Genomic DNA, 20,001 nt, shown 5'->3' with positions numbered 1-20,001 from the left:
GCATGCTGGTTGGGGTGCACTGCATAAAAGCCTACAAATGACAGCTCTGCTGTACTCAGCACGATGCCAAGCTGGCACGTAGGAACACCTGCTTCCACAGGAGCTCCAAATACATTTATGCAGTACAAGGTCTTTTTTTTTCCTAGTGATATTTCAAGCACAGGGAGCAGCAATACCTCCTACCAACTCCTAACTCTCCCCAGCAGCTCCGTACTTTTCAGGGGGAGCCTGAGGGCTTCCTGCCCGTGCCAGGACAGGGCTGCACAGACACAAGCAGTGCACAGGGTGCTCTAACACCAGGATAACAGCTTCCTCTGTGTTAAGTTAACCCAAACCCGCTCCTGTGTGACGCAAGTGGGGTTACAGGTGGCTCCCAAGGGAAGCAAACAAGAGAGACAGCAAGGTTAACAGCTGCTCCTTATCTTTTTATAGCGATGACTGCAATTGTATTTAAATAGGGAGTGGAAGGTAGCACTGTGTAACTAAAGGTCTGCTAGAAAGCATTTTTGCCTGACTTCAACACGTCACTGGTAGTAAGAAGCTTCCCATTATTTTCTCAGCCCACTTGGTCAAATGCCTGACAGGGTATTTGTAAGTGCAGTTGCTCACAAAGCTCGCTGTCTCACCATCTGATCCCCATTCATATGGGAAAAATGAACGGCTCCGCAGATGCCTGTATGATTACAGTTTTTACTGGTGACCTAACAAAGCAGTCAGGGTGTCAGGAGCCAGAAAGTTTTCCTGCTGAAGTCCTCATTCAAGGACAGGAATTATGCATCACAGCTTTTAAGAGCTTCGGACAGAGCACGTTTGAACAGCTAGCCATGGCATGGCTGGGCTGGTAACAGGAGCATCTACTCCGCAAGAGGAGAACCCCAGCAGAACAGCAGATACAACACACCTTTCATCTTCATGCAGCATAGGAGCTAGAGCACAGCCTGGTTGTGCTCTCAGCTCCGTGTTACCATCACAGTTAAGACCACCAGAAGGAATAAGACGACCAGGGAAAGCCCTAATTTATCAGCCAACGTCCCTTCCCAGTTGGGCTTTGAAACTTCACAGATGCAAGATGGTTTAGCCACTTCACATGCTCCAAACCCTTGTCTTCTGTCCTTTGGAGAAGGAAACAGGGCTTTCATTTCAGCTCACTTTGCAGTACCACATGTAACTAGTCCAGGAGAAAATGCTCATTTTGCAGCTGCACTAAAATAATGAACTTTAGAGTAGCCTATACTAGAAATCAGGCATAAAAAAAAATGCTTTTTATCTTGAGCACTTGTGCTTTAGCTCTCAGTTGTCAATTGTTTTACGCTGTGCTTATCAAAATAAGCTTTACAAAGTTTGCCTTTGTATCAGTGGACAAGCAACGAGCAAACAGGAGGGATAACACAGCCGTCCCGCAGAGTGCAGAAAGCCACCAGGCAGGGAGGTCTATGGCACCACCAGTTTAGCTGTCAAAGACATGGGCACGGGAAGCACGATGAGTTGGCTTTCCATTCACCCCTGGCTGGCAGAGAGCAGGAAGGTTTTCCTCTCCCTCTCCCCAAGCCCTCGGGAAGCCTTGGCAGCAGGGGAAGCCTGCTAAGCCACCCCCTTCCCGGCCAGCGCTTGCCAGCCGCGAGGTGAAGCTGACAATTGGTGACAGTTTCATCGCTGCCCTGAGGCCGGGATGGCAAAGCCGATCATCTTCCCCTGCTGACGAGGATGAGAGCAGCAGAAGCAGCTGGGCAGGCAGCACCGTGCTGCTCCCAGCCCCTAACCAGGGCTCCTTTCTCAGCAATACAGCCTGGACGCTTTAAGCTTAATTACACGAAAGCCAAAGTTTACAACTCCAAATTGTCCAAGGGCTGCATTCTCGAAAAGGCTTTTTCCATCCCATTTGCAGCTCGTGTCTCGCTGCCGAGCCACAAGCAGCCAGGTACAGCTGGCAGCAGAGGGCACCACACAATCAGCTATGTGATTTATACACTTCCATCATGCTCGCGAGTGAATTTGTAGAACACAAATTACTATTACAACAAGCTACAGGGTGACTTTATAAAGCATGCATCATACCAAATGAAATGCGTAAAATGAAAGGCTGCTAATTTGCTCCAATGCTTTTATCCAGCAATTCAGAGAAGGAGACGTTCAAGCTTAGTCTCTCCTGGAGTTCAAATGCCCCATTCCCCTAACAGGGCACATCACACAGATCTCCTGCCCGACCTGGCAGGTACGGAGCAGCATCTCTGCAGAGGATTAAAAACCACGTAAATAATTGCATTAGCCCAAGCATAAACCGCCAGCCCACAGCCCACCTCATCTGTGGTTTTGCACGCTGCAGGACCACACATCAAACGCTTCAGCTGACGGTGCCCAGCAGCCTCTGAGGCGGACAGCGGGGATTCGAGAGAGAAGGAACAAGCTGAAATTTCTCTTGCAATCCCCCACACCTACAGATCATATGTTTTTACCTATCGAATACTTGTTAAAAAAAGATGAAGCTACACCGGAGTCAATCTGCACTACGTGAGCATGCCAATATACACATCCTGCCATTTTTTCTCACCAGCACAAGAAGCTAAGCTAATACCTTTGCTGTCAGCAGAAACATTTTAGCACCTTGAGCCCATCGTCCCTGCTGAAAGCCACCACACCAGCCAAAGCTGTTACACACCCCAAGAAAAAAGGACTTGCTAGTTCTTATCATCCGAGGAGCAACTGTAAATACATAATGATAAAGGAAATTTCCTCACATGCAGGTGTACTAGAAAGAAACTCGATGAATCTACTTTCCTAATGACATCTCTCGTAGGACTTTAACGACTCGAGGCCATGCCCTCTCCCCAGGGATGGAGAGCCAGCCAGCAGAGCTCCAGAAGAAGAAACCCAACAGCAGAAGGAAGGAAGAACGCCGACCTAACCCCGGTATTAAGGCAATGAATTATTTTCAGCCACTGTGTTTTCCCCTCAACATGTAAATACAGAAGCAATTAGCTGCCTAGGCACTTCTGCAGAAACAATTTAGCATAATCTTTTCTAGAATATATTTACATGGCTCCTGATTGCTTAATTTCTGACACGTCTGTTTCAGCCACTAGAAAGATTAAATAAAGTGAAATGGCATGCACTGATACCTTGCCATTTTGAAGGTAAGAAGCTGCACAAGGCACACTGCTACACAAATTCTTGGCACAATTTGAACTTTAAAATTTTAGTATTGAAACTTTGCAACTGTATATTCTAAGAATTGCCTTTTTACGATTTTAATCCAACTGTTTCTTAGAACTTCTCTGCCCTTTTGCTGTTACTCTGAAAGATAAAATTACCGAAGAGCAGACACTATTTAAGCAAAAGAATGAGTATGGGCAGAGATTTCATGGAAAAGCTCATTTCTCTATCACATCTGAAACATCTTCAATTCACAGATTAGCCTGTGCAAGTAGGCAAATTAAAGCCAGAAAGAAAAAAATATTTCCTGAGTGCTATGCATATCATTCTTTTAATGATATAGCCTCCTGTGGTCTTAAACTAGAGTACTGGTGTTAAGAAGTCGGCTGTTCCATACAGATCCGTGAATGAGCAGACAAACAGCAAATTAATTTACAGGCTGGAAGTTGATCAGTGAGTACCAAAACCATGAGTATTTGTCAAGACCATAGGAGAAGAGACAGGAACCACCAGAACTGAAGACACCCAACAGACAAACTCTCTGCAGTCAGCTGGCAGATAACTCTATGACAACAGTAAGAAAAATGTTTTTATCTTTATTCTGCATCATCTGAAATTATTTTTACCAAGACAGCCAGCTGTCCTTCAGGGTATGTTTTGCCTTGCTCAGTGTAACACAAGCTATCATTTCAGGGCGCAGTCCTTAAAAAAATATCTGTGATAGATGTGTATCTTTACTGTCAGCCCCACTGCAACCCATAGTTCCCCAATAATTAGGCAGGAAGGTTGAACCTTCAGCTTAAGACCCAGCAACCCCGATTTACACAAGAGCAGAGAGCTTTTATTTCAAATTCTCCTGTAATCGGCACAGACATTTGCTGCCCAGCTCACCACACACCCAAACCAGTAGCAGATCTCAGTTTATTGACAGCCGTCATGCTTCAAACAGACATAGCATAAAGAAAAATAGGATGAGCGCTCTGTATAACAAGTGATATGACATTTTTTAATTCTGAGAAGACAACACACCGAAACCAGCAGTGACGCACTGCACAAACTGCCTGGCCTACAGCTGCTCCAACCCAAGGCCCACAGCACAGGGATGACTTTGGAAGACGAAAAATAAAAAGTCAGCTTTTTATTGTATTTTCAGCCCTGGTAGATTTAACCAATGTTAACTGCTACCTCTAGCAAGGAGCTTTGAAGCCTGACAATTACCAACTTCCTCCTTCGCAACCTCTAGAAGAGGCATGATTTTACACTGGTCTTCATGTACTATGTGGAGCTGTGCAGCAGTAGCCTACAAGGCTTAATTTTGTCAGTCATGCAAAATAGATCGCCTGCATGCAACAGAAATACAAGCATAAGGCAATAGCATCAGGAACTGTGGGCACACAACGATCACTGTGCATTAAAAGGATCTCTGGGCAGGTCTGGGGTCTGCTATGTAACCCCACGTTACGGCAGGTACCGACTGACTTTTTCGTTTCTTCCCCTATCAGCATGGCATATGACCAGGACACAATCACGGTTATGCCTGGGTTTACCCAAAATGCTGGAATTTGAACAATGTTTCTGCTGGGAAGGAAGAGCTCAACCTCAGCACCTCATTCCTGGAGCCTCCTTGCTCTCTGAGCAGAAATTGCCATGCTAAGTTTCTCCACCTTTACGGTGCAGTCGTAATGGCAAGTCTCTGAGGAGGGGAAGATTGAGACAACTAAGAGTTTTAAGTGGTTTTGAACAAGGAGCTGAACTGATAGTTACACACTGACATTTCAGGCTTTCAAGCCCCAATCATTCGTAGTGGTATGAAGCCAAACCAAGGATGGGATAAAGCAATTACAGAGCCAAAAGTAAATGCAGCTAAACCAAGCTTACAAACGTCTAATCCGGGTGGTCTGGCATTCGTGTCCCTCACATTAAGCAGGGGGGTTTGCCTGTTTCTACCCCAGAGGGACAAGCAAGGAATGCATTTTGCTGCAACACCACCAAGCAGCAGGTACCTAGCGGGTATTCCCCACCGCGATGGGAACAGCTCCGTGCTCTTCTTTCCCCAGAGGAGGATCAGGGCACAGGCATCGCCCTCACGCTCCACCTGGTGCTTTCTGCTAGCCCTTGCCACAAGGTCTGTGGAGACCCCGAAGTAACTGGTGATGCGCGTTCCCCGTACCTTCCTGAGACAGGTGAAGAGAAATGGAGCAGAAGGGATGCCCTCAGGAGACACATTTACTATTCTTTCCATTGCAAGGAGGGGGCAAACTTCCCTTCCTTACTCCTTAGAGCGAAGATCCTGCTTTATTCCCTTACCAAGCCCGGCCAGAAAGGCAAGCAGACCTCTGGTTTCTGGATCCGTAAGCTGCCAAGAAAGTACTTGCCTTCCACCTCCGACCCATCCCCTACTCGAGCCCCTTCTCTCCTCAGCTTACGTCAATTCAGCTGCTCCCATTTCTCACGGGAGCCACACTCGGCTCCCTCCCTGCAGGCAGCCTCCCTCCTGCCACTGCCTCCTGGGGGGCTGCCTCCCGCTGGGCTCAAACCACCAGATCCCTGCTGCTGTGGGGCAGGTGCTCCCCGTCCCTGTGTACAGAGGGGCCAGATGAGACCCCCCCAGACACCAAGACACAGGCGGGGGTCCTCAAGAGCTCAGCTCCATCCCCCAGGCATGCACGAACACAACACACCGCAGCTGAGCTCTGGCCCCCACCCACTGCAGCCCCACACTGCTGGGCACTCCCTACACACACAGCACCCCATATTTACCCAGGACCCCCCCAGCATCCTCCACACATCCAAAATCACCCCCAATACCCCCCCAGCACCCCCTACGCATCCACAATCACCCCCAGAACCCCCCCAGCAGCCCCATACACACTCCAGGACCCCCCCAGCACCCCCTCCAAGCCCCTCACACCCTCCCAGTACCCTCCCATCTCCCCCATACACTCCCAGCACACCCCTAACACCCCCTAAACCCCCAGTACCCCTCCAGAAACCCCCCTCCAGTACCCCCCACAGCCCTTGCCACTCTCCAAGGACCCCCCCAGGACCCTTTACACTCCCAGTAACCCCCCAGCAGCCCTCCCCTCCCCTCCCAGTACCCTCCCAGTAACCCCCCCACTCCCAGTACCCCTCCATTACCCCCCCCACACACACCCTCCCAGTACCCCCCCCCCTCACTCACCGTCTCTTCTCCAGCCCCCACCTCCACCACCACCGCCGCCGCCCCTTGCCCTGCAGCCCCCCCCCCGCCACCACCGCCGCCGCCGTCCGGCTGCCGCTCCCGGTACAGGGACCAGAGCCCCACGTTGGGCAAGAAGACGAGGGCGGCCAGCGCCAGCCCCACCGCCTGCAGCAGCCGCTTCTGCTTCCGCCGCATGGGAGCCGCGGGGAGAAGGAGAACGACGGCGGCGAGGAGGAGGAGGAGGAGGAGGAAGAAGAGGAGGGGATGAAGGCGAGCAGGGGGCGCGGAGCCGCCCCCGCCCCGCCGGAGCCCAACTTGCCCCGCGCGCGAGCAGCGCCAACTCCGGCACTTCCGCTCCGCTCCGCGCTGGGGGGGCGGGGCCTCGCCGGGACACGCCCATAGAACGCCGAGAAGTGGGCGGGGTTTAGCACAAGGCACGCCCCCCTTCCCCTGTGCCACCCCCCCTCCCTGCAGGCGGCGCGCTAATTGCGGGAGGTGCCCCCAGGCAATTAGCGCCCTGCGGGGGGGGTTGCGGGGTTAATTAAGCTGCCCATACACTGGATGGGTTGGCTCAGCATGTGTTGTTTTTTTTTTTATCTTTTTTTTTTAATTTTAATTCTTTTTTTTTTAATAATTATTTTTTATTGTAAATGCACCAGCGGCAGCAAAACTGGGGGGATTTGGGGAATATCCCCTAAAAATGGGGGGGTGGATCCAGTCCTTATTTACGAGCCAACTTGCCCCTTTAGCTAGGAAGGTGCCCGGCTCAGTTGATGCCAGCAGCAAGGCTGTGACACCGCTGGGGTTCCCGCTAAAAAATCAAATAAAATAAAATAAAAAATAAAAATTTAGGTCTTTTCCAACGTAAAGAAGTTGTTATTTCGCAGAAGGGCAGCAAAGGGCTTTGAACTTCCCCAAAGTTCCCCGGGCCGCCAGGGGGCAGCTGCTGGCGGGGGGATCAGCTGGGGGGTGCAGGCTGCAGCTCCTGAGTTGCGGCACGTTCAGGCAGCTCCTGCTCCCCTTTTAATTATAAATGAGGATTTGTCGCCAGCTGATTTCCCTTCCATTGTTCCTTCGTGGGTGGAGAAGACGGCGACTCGTGAAACGCCTCTGCTACTGTCTGGGAGGGGTCTTCCAGCATCACCAAACCACCCCTGGGCAGCGCAGAGGCTTTGGCCACTGCTGAATAATGCTTGGCCACCAAAATCCTACAAAAAAACTACGGCTATGTTATCCCTGCTTTCTCTGTGAGCACCTAGGCTGGAAAGCTCTGCTGCTTCTGCTTTAATCCTGCAGCCATATGGACCCCTACAGCATCATCCCCAGCCCCTTCCTTGCCTCTGCCCCCTTTGAGAAGAGCTCGTGCCCCAGCAGAGGTCTGTAGGTAGGCACGCGGGACCGCGTTCTGCCCTTGGCAGAACATTCTCATTTATATAAAGAAATGACAGCCGCAAAGTTGGAGAGTTAATTAAAACAAAGCTACTGGCTGGCTTGACACATGCTTAAATGTGGGATTCTGAGCCTCCTTGCTAAATGAAATGTTTGCCTGGTATATTGACTTCAGCGGAGTCGCATGAGCTCAAACTGGGGCAGGAATTGGCCGGTGCTGCAGGTAGATCAGTTTTGTACCTGGGAGCATCCCAAACAATCGAAGTGTCTGAAGAGCCTCGTAGCAAGGACACCGTGGCTGCTCCTTGGTGATCACACTGGAAATGGATGCTCTGGGTTTCTCCTACCCGCTTCGTGATGGATTGGATCCCCTTGGGGTTACCAAGTAAAACCATTTATACCCATGCAGCCGCCTGTACAATAAATGGGTGGACTTCCTCGTGTCGCAGCAGGAACCTGGGGGGGTCTAGAAGGACCCCCGAGAAGTGTTTGCAAGCCTGGCTTCAAGCAAAGCCACGGGCAGATCTCCAGGAGCCCCAGGAAAGCTGCTGGCACCTGAGGGGCTCCTCGCTGTGCTCCATGGCACCAGGGGAATGCACTGCCGAAACACTGCCACACTGAGGCCAGTCTCTTTGACTAAAAGCCCAGTGTTTCTCCCTCTCCTCTTTCTCCTGAAGTGTTTTAGCAGAGGCAGAGCTCTCGTTTTGGCCCGCTAGGTGTAATGCCTTGGGGATTAATCGGGTACATGCAAAATAAATGGGGATTTGCTTCTGAGACAGGAGAAAGACTGCGGATGTTAAGCCTCTAGTTGGAAAGGGAAATGGTGTACCTTGCCGAGGTGCTTTTCAAAACAAATATAGGATGAATTAATAGCAGCTCAGTCCCTGTGTGGAAGCTCTCTACTAGCGAGCTGGGTTGCCTGGCTTGCAGCTCCTGTGCTGAGACGCTGCAGGGGAGGGCACAGCACAGGGGCAGCGGTGCCAGGAAAGCTCAGACGGAGGAAGAGGAGCTGGGTGCAGGAGGAGCTGGGCCAGCAGGGGCTGGTGGAGGGCTAGAGAAGAACACAAAGTGCTAAGGGGGGTGTACAGAGCAGGAGCTGTGGGATAAAGTCCCCGGATGGCACGGCAGCATGGGGACGAGATGGCAGAGCCCTGGGTCTGTGCTCTCCTTCTGGTCTCCTCTGGCCACAGCTCCTCAGGGCAAGGACTGATGCTGGAGAAGGGCCAGATTCTGACCTGGGGATGCCTGCAGGGGTGGGCAAAGGAAAGCAGAAGGCCCTTTACCTGCTGCAGAGAGCTGCCAGCTGTGCCAGCCCCTCTCTCCAGCCTGGGAGCGAGATGAGTGCTGGCTTTCTGTGCCCTCTGCTGCTGTGCCAGCCTCGCCACAGCGGCTCTGGAAGAAAATCCTGCTGGAGGCATGGCACAGCTTCCTCTGACAGCAAGGGGGAAGCGATGATCAAAATACCACTCAGGAGCCTGCTAGGTTTTTGGCTCAGGTTCAGCTCCATGTTGCCACGGCAGGGGTTGGAGAGCAAAAATCCAGCCCAGACTTCCGTGTCCATGCTGGGCCAGTGGCAAATGACATCCAGAAAGCCAGCTCTGCCACAGCGGCTGGGACTGGGGATAAATGTCTGTATGCTGGTGATGCTTCCTCTTTGCTGTACATGTTGTTTTTAACCAGAAGAAAAGGAACTCCTTAAAAAATAAATGAACCTCAGACATGGCTGTGTCACAAGACCTTTTATTCATGGCACTGTTTTATCCTTCAGTATTTACCGGTTGAAGTTCAGCTCAAATCTCATGTGAACTGAATTAATTTATTGGATTTTTTTTTTTTTTTTTTTTTTTTTTCCCCTCAAAAAGGCAATGTGCTGTGTGCAGCAACCAGCTCACCTGTGGGCAGGAGCAGAGCCTCGCTCTGCGGCACTGCTGGCTGCCCCCAAAACTTGGAGCTGCTTCCAGCCAGCACCTGTGGTGCTGCAAAACTTGAATTGTAAGGGCTTGAATAGCTCAGGGAGCTTTTTATAAGAAATTTAAAGCCCTGGCCCTGTGTGAGGGCATCCTGCCCTCCTGCCAGCCCTCGCAGGGAAGGGGCACCAACACCGTAAGCCCTGGTCCCTGGGGAGCGAGGCGGGGAGCTGGCTGTGGTGTGACCGACCTGCAGGTTAATCCATATAGGACAGACCCACGCGCAGCTTCTAGCAGAAAAATAAATAAAACAAACATGTCGATATTCCCCCTGGATCCACCTGAATGAACAAAATCCCTGCAGTCAACAGGGAAATCTGCCTGCGTTTGCTCTGGACAAGCAGAGCCCGGAGAAGGGGGTGGCTGGAAGCTGTGTGGCCGCGGGCTGCTGCTCCGCCTGCCTGCTGCGAAGGGGAAGGAGCAGCCCGGAGAGGTGCAAAAGCAGCCAAGCTGTTGGAAGAGTTTCCCGGAGCGAAACACTCTTTTAACTCCCCTGGCCTTAAATCAGCTAGGTAATTTCGCCGATCTCCCGTGGCAGGGGAAATTGCTGATGTCTAAGTGGAAGCACAGCCCTGGAGGGCGAGGTGGCAGTGGCTTGCTGGGAGGATAAATGCTGGAGCAGAGCACAAAGCAAGGAGGGATGTGGGCCGCATTCATCTCACATGCTGCCGACAGTTGCATGAACATACCCAGAGATTAGCTTTGCATGGGGACATGTTTTTTTCCCAGGAGTTACCTGAATCCATCGCCCACCGCAGGGCCAGGCTGCACAACAGGCACATCAGTGGTTCAGGAAGAAAAGGCTTTGCTGTGCTTTTCAGGCACAGGAGGATGCCAACAAACACGGGAGTTTTGAGGGAATTCCTCAGCTGTGGGACCAGGAGCCTTGCACAAGGATGAAGACGTGCCAGGCATGGCCTTGGTGGCAGAGCCTGGAATAGAAATGTGGGACGAAGCCATCCCTGCTCTCCTCTGGGTCTTTATGATGGGTGAGGAGCTCGCTTCTCCAGGCAAAGCCACTCCTTGCACAGCACCACATCAGCCTGGTTTCATCCTGCTGCTGCTTTCCCCAAGCAGCCCTGACAGCCCATGCACATCCATCAGCAGGGCTTGGCGATGAGGAGCAAGAGGGCCTCCTCCAGGCTCTCTCTCAAGTAACCTTATTAAAAAAAATAATGCAAACCACAACTGTTGCTGGAGACTTTCTGCCTGGAATAGGCAATGAGCCTTGTCTGCTCGCTCTGCTCCAAGCTCCGAGATGCTGCAATGAATCGGACCAGCTCCAAGTCCGGTGGAGCCAGCGAGGCTGGCTGCAGCAGGGATGTCCCCAAAACTCCCCGGCTCCAGCTTCCCTGAGCACACCATGATTTTTTTAGGCCAGTATTTTCCGTGCTTCTCGAGGGACGTGGAGGCTCACGCTCTAATAATTAAGGCAGCTCTGAACGCGGAGCCCTCAGCCTCGCTTTGCTTCGTAGTCTGTTTCCCGTCACAGTCGCTTGTGCGTGGAGCAGCCGACTGCTTTCCCACTGTGCTCACGGGGTTTTAGCACGGAGGAACTTAGAGCAAGTTCTCCAGTGCACACATGAGATAGTGAGAGAAGTTTGCTGCTTTCCTCTGAGCAGCTGTGCAGGAGCACTTTACGCAGCACTGAGCTGGACCCGGGGGAGAAGTTGGCTCCTCTCTGGCTCACTGGATGCCTGCTGGGATGAGAGGAACACTGCTTGGTCCGAGGTCTTCTGCAGGGTGGATCAGGAACACTTCAGTGCTCGAGCCCTCCTTTAGGAGGTTGTTTGCAAAGTGTGCTAAACTCTGCTTGCACTGTTAAAAAATAACCTTATGGAAAGGGGAGAGAAGGATGAAGGCACTTAAACCAGCACTAAAATATCTAATGCTGAAGACACCCAGGAGAAAGGAAAAAATAAAGCTGGCTATGAGAAAATCTAAGTGAACTGCATAAAAACTTAAACGAGGTGGATAATATCACCCCAAGTGACTGCACTCAGCCCCACTGAGGGGAGAGGAGCCCAGGCTGCAAAATGGAAATAAGGGAGAGGCAAACCCAGAACGAGAGCCAAGAGTTACCTGCCTGAGGGGAGAAGCATCGGTGCAGGGCTGAAGCTGGTGCCCCCCCGGACACGAGTCCCCCTCCCCATGGGCTCTGCTACTCAGGGCTGCTGGCATTTGTCCCCTGCTGGGGTGAAGTGGCTGTGGGCAGGTGGCTCGAGTGCCCGAGCGGAGGGCACGGCGCTGAGCCTGCCGCTGCCGAGCCGCTTTTCCAGCTGGGGGTTGCTCTCTGCTCTTAAAATAGGTCCTCTCCAAGGGCTCTTGTGCTTGAGAGCTAGAAGAAAGCCAGGCTTTTTGCCCTTTATTTTCCCTCTCTGAAGGGAAAGGCAGGAAACCCAGCACATGAGGACAAGGGCGGTGCAGGGTGGGATGCAGGGTGGCAGCAGAGCCCTCGAGATGCTGGTGCACCCCAGCCCACGACCTTCTCTGCCCCCTGAGATGCGTTGGTGGCTTTTGTTTCCAGACCTGAAGGAAATGTCCTCATAGCTTTCTCTTCTTTTTCTCTTTCACTCCTTTTTGAGAGCTTTCAAAGAGCTTTGTCAAAGGGAAGTGCTCTTATCTTGGGTTTAACAAGGTGTCAAGGGGCTCGCTGTACCCTGAGCGGTGCTGGACAGGGCTGAGGAGCCGGGGGACCTGGTGCCTGTCCCCATCCCACACACGCAGAGCATCCCCTGGCTGGTACCCAGCTGGTTCCCCTGTGAGCCCCGGAGTTTGCCAAGTCCCCGACAGGCTAAGGAGAGACTTAAAGAGGGATTCAGAGAGGAGACAGCAAAAGCTGGGCAGGAGGAAATAAATTAAAACAATAAACAAAGCAGCTGATGGCGTTCTGTTGAGCTTTCCCAGACATAAACCCTCTGCTCTGCGGGCACTTGGGTGTCTCTCATCAGCTGGCATTGTTTTGTTCTTCTGTGCATTTCCAGTTGTTTGGATGAGAGAAAAGAAATGTTATGGCAGGGAAGAAGAAAGATAGGGGAAGGCTACAAAAAGCTGCGAGCTGCCAGTGTGTTTTGAGTTGCTTTATTCTGAATCAATATTGAACTGAAGAGGAATTATAAATCTAGCAGATTACAGCTGAAGCAATGCCAGGGCATCTGTTTCCAGATATTCTTTTTTTTTTCTTTCTTTTTTTTTTTTTTCTTTTTTTTTTTTTTACTTGCTAGAGCAGCTGTTTTTACAAGAATCTGCAGTAAAAGAGTTATTAAAACAAAGGGGGAAAAGAAATAACAATAAACGGGAGATATATAGCAGGCGAGGAGCAGCAGAGACATGGGGCTGGGAAATAAATGGAAGAGAGGAGGAAGGACCCGGCAACTGACAGTTTGTCACCAGCATCGGGCGCTACAGAATCTGGAAGATATTTGTTTTACAAGACAGCCAGCCCGAGCTCCAGGATTTTGCTCGGTGATTTACGACGTCTGGCAGCTGTTGCAGAGGTAGAGCTCAGCGCAGCAAAGAGAAAAAAAAAAAAAAAAAAGAAGTGGAAATCACCCTTAGCACTCGCGTGTTGTTCCCTGACGGGAGGAGATTTACGGGGGCAGGAAGGCGGGGGGGCTGGGGGTGCTCGCAGACAGGTCCCGGCCTCGTCACTCCCCTGTCTGCCATCGGATTTACCTTTGATGATATTCAGGGGGCTGCGGGAGTGTAACTGAGGGCATTCACGTGGCTTAAAGCCTGGCTGCACATCGGCCGGGGTGATGTAACCACACAGGCGTGCTCACAGCCCAAGGATGAAATAATGCACGGGAGAGGGAAGCACTGTGAGGTCGTGACGCCGTCACCGCCACGGGTCACTGCGAGGCGTGACCCTGCTCAGCGCTGGGAGCTGTGTGCCCAGGCTGTTCCCCCGCCTGCAGCCAGCCACGTGGCCATCGTATTCCCAAATTTCCCTAATTCCACCACCAAGCAGCTGGGGTACATGGGCTGCTCCTCTCTGCAGTCCTGCATTTTTCCCCCTTGCACACCAGCCCTGCACGCCCAGCGGTACTGCTCGCGGGAGGGCTGGGGTCTCACTCAGCTGCTGGAGAGGTGCATTGGGAAAGGGCTGGGGGATGACCTGGCACAGACAGGACCTGTGGAATTCTTTCGTGTTAAACCTTTTATGTCACGTAGCTGATTTTTATAGGAACTAATCTAATCAACCAAAAAATGACATTCCTCCTATATTTTGATTGTTCTCTAACTTCACCCTTTGGCAGTCTCAGACTCCCCGAAGGCTGGCTCCCACACCTTGATAACCTCCAGTTGTTACAGGGACAGTTTGCAGGTTTTCCCCCCCTGCCCTCCGAGTTGAATGATGCTCGGGATCTCGGTCCTCACAGGCGGTGAAGTGCTTCACCCTACATAAAGGTGCCCCGTGCTGCCTTGAAATCAGGCTGATGGCTGGCAGCAGCACAAACAAAAAGGGTTTTGGCTCCCATCTGAAGTTGCCCCAAAATCCAGCTGTCCCCTGTCCTGCTTCGCTACTGGTGCCTGGAGCAACTCCTGTGTTTCCAACTGGCTCTCACCAGACGCCTGCTGGGGAACGTGGGCTCCCCTGCAGCCACCACAGAGCTGGGGATTTGGCCTTGGTTTTGCTCTGGGTTTATTGATTCATTTTGCAACCGTGCTCTATAAATAGACTCATTCTTGCAGTTATAACAGAGTCGATGAGAGCTTGGGAAGTGGAGATGGTAAGAAAGCCGAATAGAAATCAAGCCCCAAACAAGACACAGAATGAATGCATCCCCTAGACGTGAGAAAAAGCCAGAAATGGTTCTCTCACTCGGGCTATAGCTATGCAGACTGTGCTGCTGGTGTTACCTGGGCTGGGGGGGATGCCCGATGTGCTGGCCGCAGGATGGGTGTCTTCATGCCCTAGGCTGTGGGCAGGCTGCGATTTCCCATGGCAAAGCCATCCTGGAGGGTGTGGGATCCCAGCCTTGGTGCTGTGGATGGTGCACCAACAAATGCTCTACACCAATCCCACCTGCCCAGTGACTGTGCCTGCGCCACCTCTGGGCTGATTTACTGCAGAGCCCTGGGGGTTTACAGAGCTGCCCAAATCACATCACAGATCATCCCAGGCACTGATGTGCCCAACCTGCTGAAACACCGGTGACAAACCATGCCTAAAAAGCTAATTTTTAACCTCTTTTTCCCTTAGCCATCTCCATTAAATGAGCAGAGTCAAAATTCTTTCCTTTCCCCTTTTTTTTTCTGGCTTGTGTTTCTGGCTTTAATTGCTAAATCTTCCGGACAGGGATCGTCTCTTCTAAAGCACCCGAGGAGCGCTGAGCACAATGGCCCTCCAGTCGCTGCTGGAGCTCCAGGATGCAATCCAAAGAGAAATTATTCACTGAAATCTGCAGTCAGCTCACAGCGAGCTGCCGAGCAGGAAGGAAGCAATCTTCACCTAATCCACAGTTTGATGCAGATTATTCATACGGTTCTGCTGAAGAGTAATACACTCGGCCGGGACAGAATCAAAATGATGCCTCCTTAATATGATGGAAAATAAATAGAATCTGCTTTCGAAGGATGCATTGACTGAGCTGTCGTGTCTGATGCTGGGGAGACAAGTGTCTACAAGCTTCAGCTTAATGTAGCGTGGAAATGTATTGGGTTGTATTTATGCCCATATACAATACTTAACCGGCTATTGTGCTGATTAAATATTTAATTAGCTGTCTGTGAGGGGAAATGCACCATTAGTCTATAGGGAATTACACTGTTCCTTGTGTCTGCTCTTAAATAAAATGTGTAATTCGTTGTCACTTAAGCATGATGTTAAGTGCCCATTAAGAAGGTGTTTCCAAGGGGAAAAAATACAAAATGTAGCTGCTGGTGGTGTGTCAGGTGGACCTGCAAGTGCCCAGAGCACAGCCTTTGTGGGTGTCCTGGGGAGAAAGGAGCTGTGCTAGGGATGTTCAGCCTGTCCTCTGTGTACCAGTGCTGGTCAGGGCACGCTGCTGAGCCAGGGAAAGGCCTCGGGGGTCCCAGCTTTCATCCCAGATCCAGCTGGGATTTACCCTTGGGAAAACAAGTCACAGGGTGCAAGGAGTCAGGGAGCAGCAGGAGGTGTATCATGGCTCAATGCCATGGTCACCGGGCTGGTGAGCTCGTTTTTCATGTGGTGATGGAGAGAGAGAGGCAAAGAAGGCGGCTGCTGGCTGGTGGAGCAGGGGGAAGGAGGGCTCCAAGTCCCCGAGCTGTTCCTCTTGTCCCCAAACACAGCCTGGCTTCTCAGACATCTGCTGGGTGCAAAAGGAAGGGGAGAGCAGTGAGAAATATCCAGGAGAGACAGTGGCTCCAAACGCACTTTTTACTTCCATACATATCAAAGACACTGACCAGGTATTGGGATTCAATGGCAAACTCCAATAATTCTCAATAACCCAGCTTCATCTGTGTACTTCCAGCTAGCTTCTGCCTAAGTGCGGCGCAGCTCTCCCACTCTCCCTGTGCTCAGGTGGGATTTACTCTGCAATAAACATTCCCATGCTCCAAAGGCTGCCTTAGCAGGGCTGGTGTGCAGACACAGCCACCCTGTGTGTGGTGACAATGACAGAGGGGCATGGTGTCACTTGCATTCGTGTGGTGGGATGTGGGGCTGCTGGAAGCCCTGATTTCCCCGGGTGGGGCCGTGATGCTCGGCCGTGCTGCGGTGGCACACGGGGCTCCTGTCATGTGGAGAGGGATGGGACACTCTGCAAGGGCACAGGGAGGACAGCCCCAGTCCTTCCTGGCACATCTGCTTGCGGGAGTGAATGATTTATCGCTCCTGACTTCTGTGCTCCTGGCACCAGGCTCAGGAGAGCACCAGCCGAGAGAGCTGCTCTGCCACGAAATGTGATGCTGAGGTGCTGGCAGCCTGGGCGAAGACAGTGTGAGACCTCCATCTCAGCAGGGTGAAGCAAGGAGCGGGTCAGACCTGTTTTGGGGTACAGAGGGAGGAAATGATAGTTTTTAGTCCCCTTGGGTGGCTGAGCCAGGGCTAGCTGTGCTGGGAAGCAATGTGCAGAGCTGGCACTGGGTCATGCTGTGAATTCACAGATTCACCAGGTGACTTCCCTGTCAAACAAGGTGTCACTCAGCCACCCCTCGGCTCCCCTCCGTGTGCTGTGAGAGGTGCAGCAGTGTCAGAGCTGCCCCCAGCCCCAGCAGCAGAGCCGGGGCCCTGGGGAGGTGTTGGTGCTGCCCTGCATGGCCCAGCCCTGAGATCTCAGGTTTGGGAATCCTGGGGGTGGTGGAGGAGGCTGCAGATTGCCTTAGTCAGGTTGCTTGGGTTTGCTTTCTTCTTCTCTCTCTCTTTTTTTTTTTTTTTTTTTTCTCCTGGCTTTCACACCTCCCCTCACTCTCTATTTTTGATGAGCTGAGTCAAGCCTGGCTTTGGCGCCAGGACGAGCGGAAAGGTGATGGGAGAGCCGCGACGTGGGAGGGCAGCGGTGAGGCTGAGCTCCTGAACCCCCAGCACAGAGCTGCACCCCACTCGGAGCGATGCAGAAGTGTGTGGGGTGGCATCCCACACACTCTACAGACCTCAACCCCAAAACCAGGACAGCAGCAGGGCACAGACATCAACTGCTGAGGGCAGGGAAAAGGGCAAAGCGAGCACAGGGGTTGGGGAGGGCTTCGGGGGCAGACAACACGGGGTGAGCGGAGGGCTAAAGCTCCTTCTCGGTCCAGGGATGCATCTCGTGCAGCTCCCAGGGGCTTTGTGCCCTTCTGCAGCGTGTCCTTCACGGTGCTGGAGGCACATCTGGCTGCTGTGCCCTGGATCCAGGCGTGACGGCCTGAGCCACGTGGGGTGCGCACGGGGAATGCTCCGGGCCCCGCTCGGCTGCAGGCAGCTGGCTGGGGGAGATGGGCTGAGGAGAGGCAGAGGTTTTTAGCTTTCCTTTAGAAAATTAATCACACTTTAATTACAGTGAAACCTGGAGACATGGCAAAGGATTAAGTGGATTATCTTCAAAGTAATTTGTTATCAAATATTTATCCTTCTGGGAAGGGAGATGCAGCCTGAGAAAGGCTGTGTTATTAGTGCCGCAGGCCAAGGACGTGCCGCGTCCTTCCCACCCACCTGCCCCCAGCCCCATGAGGCATCCCTAAAAGTAGAGCAGGGTCCTTCATCCCCCAGGGCTGGTGGCTTCGGAGCAGGAGCTGCATCAGGGTTTTGCCCCCGTGAGCTCATTGTGCGGCTGGGAGTGGTGATGCCAGTGCCTTCGTGGGGCTGCCTGGTCCCTGGGGTGACACTGGGGACAGCCAGCACTGCTTGTGGCTCAGAGGGGATGGATGATCCAGCCAGGCTGCCTCGGCCCCACTTCCCATGCAAGGAGCCAGTACTGTGTGGCAATTTGGGCTCAGCCTGAGCTCTTCATCCACTCGCAGACTGCGCGTTTAGTGCTTGGATGCTTCGTTAGCTGATAATAATGAGTCCTTGTAGTTGCCTCCCGGGCATTGTAAATGATTCAGCGTCAGGAGATGCCGCAGGGATGTGGAGATGCAGTGAGGCTGGAAGGGGCTGAGTCCTGAAGCAGGGATAACCACAATGCAGATTTATCTTCGTGCACCCAGGCTGGGGATGTCCCCATGGGGAGGGCGGCTGTAGGGATAGGGACAGGGACAGGGCCACATGGGGGCTCATGGGTGGCTGGATAGGACCTCTCCCCACTGCTCACATGCACTGAGCAGAAGCTTTCCTTCTCCTTCCCTTTGATAAAGGACTTTTTGTTGCTCATGCTGCCCTGCAAACAGCTCTTGCTGTCCTCCTCCAGTGCTGGTTTTGGCTGCAACGGGACCCACTGATGTAGCACATATCTTGTAAGGACAATTCATCCTCCTGAGTGAAAGCAGAGTGCTGGACAATGTGTGACAAACTTCTGCCCTCCAGGTGGGCTGTGGTGGATGGGATGGAAACACTGAAAGCACAGCAGGATGCAGCCCCCCTTCAGGGGACGTTAGCTCAAGGTGATGTTTTGGGACTCCCTGGCACCAGCAGTCCAGTTTGAGCAGCCTGAAAGCTGCCAGGTAATGCTGGGGCTGTTCACACCCCACATTTCATCCTGCTGCCGTGCACTATGCTAGCAGGCATCACAGAGGATTTGGGGGCCAGGACACCCTCAGTTTTGAGCTGGGCCCAGCGAAGCGCGGTTCCTGCAGCGTGCAGCCGCCTCTGCTAGCCAAGCAGCACAGACGGGCGCCAGGTTTGTTTGACAAGGCATTGTTTTCCATAAAGCCATGTGTGCTGGCATTAATTAGAGTTCTATCCTTTAATTCTTTATTAATTGAATCTCCCATCAGCTTCTCTTTCATTTTACCGTGGATTAACACTGGGATGAGCAGCCAGGATTTACCAGGGCCATCCCTTCCCTGGTCGAGAGCCTCTTGCCTTTGCCACTCTGCTCTCACCCCACAGCACCCCATGGCCCCAGGCTCTGCCCAGGACCCCCATTACACCCCACAGTGCACAGGGTGCCCGACCTGCCACAGTGCCAGTGTTTATTGCTGGCAGATGCTATTTAGTATGCCTACATCTTTAATGAAGGAGAAAACACTTCAGCAGCCTGACACGAGACAGATCTAGTTGCCTGCTCATTTCTGAACAGCAACAGAAATATTTGCTGCGTGTCTCTGCCTGCTATGTATCATCATTAGCACTTCTGCAGTCTCTATTAAGCATTTGTCTGAAATAATATAAATATAATTTTTAAAACGCCTTTCTTATTGCTCTTAGCCCTTCCAGTCGTGGATTTTCCTCAGCATTTTTACCCTGCTTTGTGCATCCTTAACACTTCACATCTCCCATCGAGTACCAATCACCATCTAGTTTTCCTTTGCTCTGTATACATTTTCCAGTGTAATTGCTGCTTTCATTTCACCGCTGAACCACAAGGCCTCTAATTGCTTCCTTTCCTAACCGTGCAGCTGGGCTTGGTGGTCTGCAGGCTCCCCCAGATATTTCTCTGCCTGGTCTCCCCTTTGCAGCCATCCACAGCCCCCTGGCTTCCCAAGACAGCTCCTCCATCCTCCCTCCCTCTCTCCAGGCAGGTTTATTCCCCACCATGACAACTGGATCTGCAAAAAGGGATCGTGGCCCCAGCCTCTGTCTGCAGAGCCCCCTGCAGCCACAGCCCTGTGTGCCCTGGGCTCTGCAGCTGCCAGGATGTCCCACCAAGTGCAAGAAATCCCCCTCTCTGTGAGCTGGGGACAGGTTTCTTTCTCCTCCTGGGCACTGCATCCAGCAGAAGGATCCCTCTTCAGTGCCACTTCACC

General features: G+C 52.3%; 1 protein-coding gene across 1 annotated transcript in view; it reads right to left on the bottom strand.

Moving 5' to 3' along the window:
• The window catches only part of GALNT10 (polypeptide N-acetylgalactosaminyltransferase 10), an 87,414-nt gene extending 80,733 nt beyond the window's left edge, over nt 1-6,681 (bottom strand). The window contains exon 1 of the mRNA XM_084535729.1: nt 6,332-6,681. Coding sequence (XP_084391855.1) covers nt 6,332-6,526 — 195 coding nt within the window. The 5' untranslated portion in view covers nt 6,527-6,681. The remainder of the gene's footprint in view (nt 1-6,331) is intronic.
• Between the last annotated feature and the right edge of the window lie 13,320 nt (nt 6,682-20,001).

Source organism: Aythya ferina (assembly GCF_964211825.1).
Source record: "Aythya ferina genome assembly, chromosome: 14".
NCBI classification, from domain to species: Eukaryota; Metazoa; Chordata; class Aves; order Anseriformes; family Anatidae; genus Aythya; species Aythya ferina.
The sequence above is the reverse complement of the archived record's forward strand: the minus strand, read 5'-3'. Positions and strand labels throughout refer to the sequence as shown.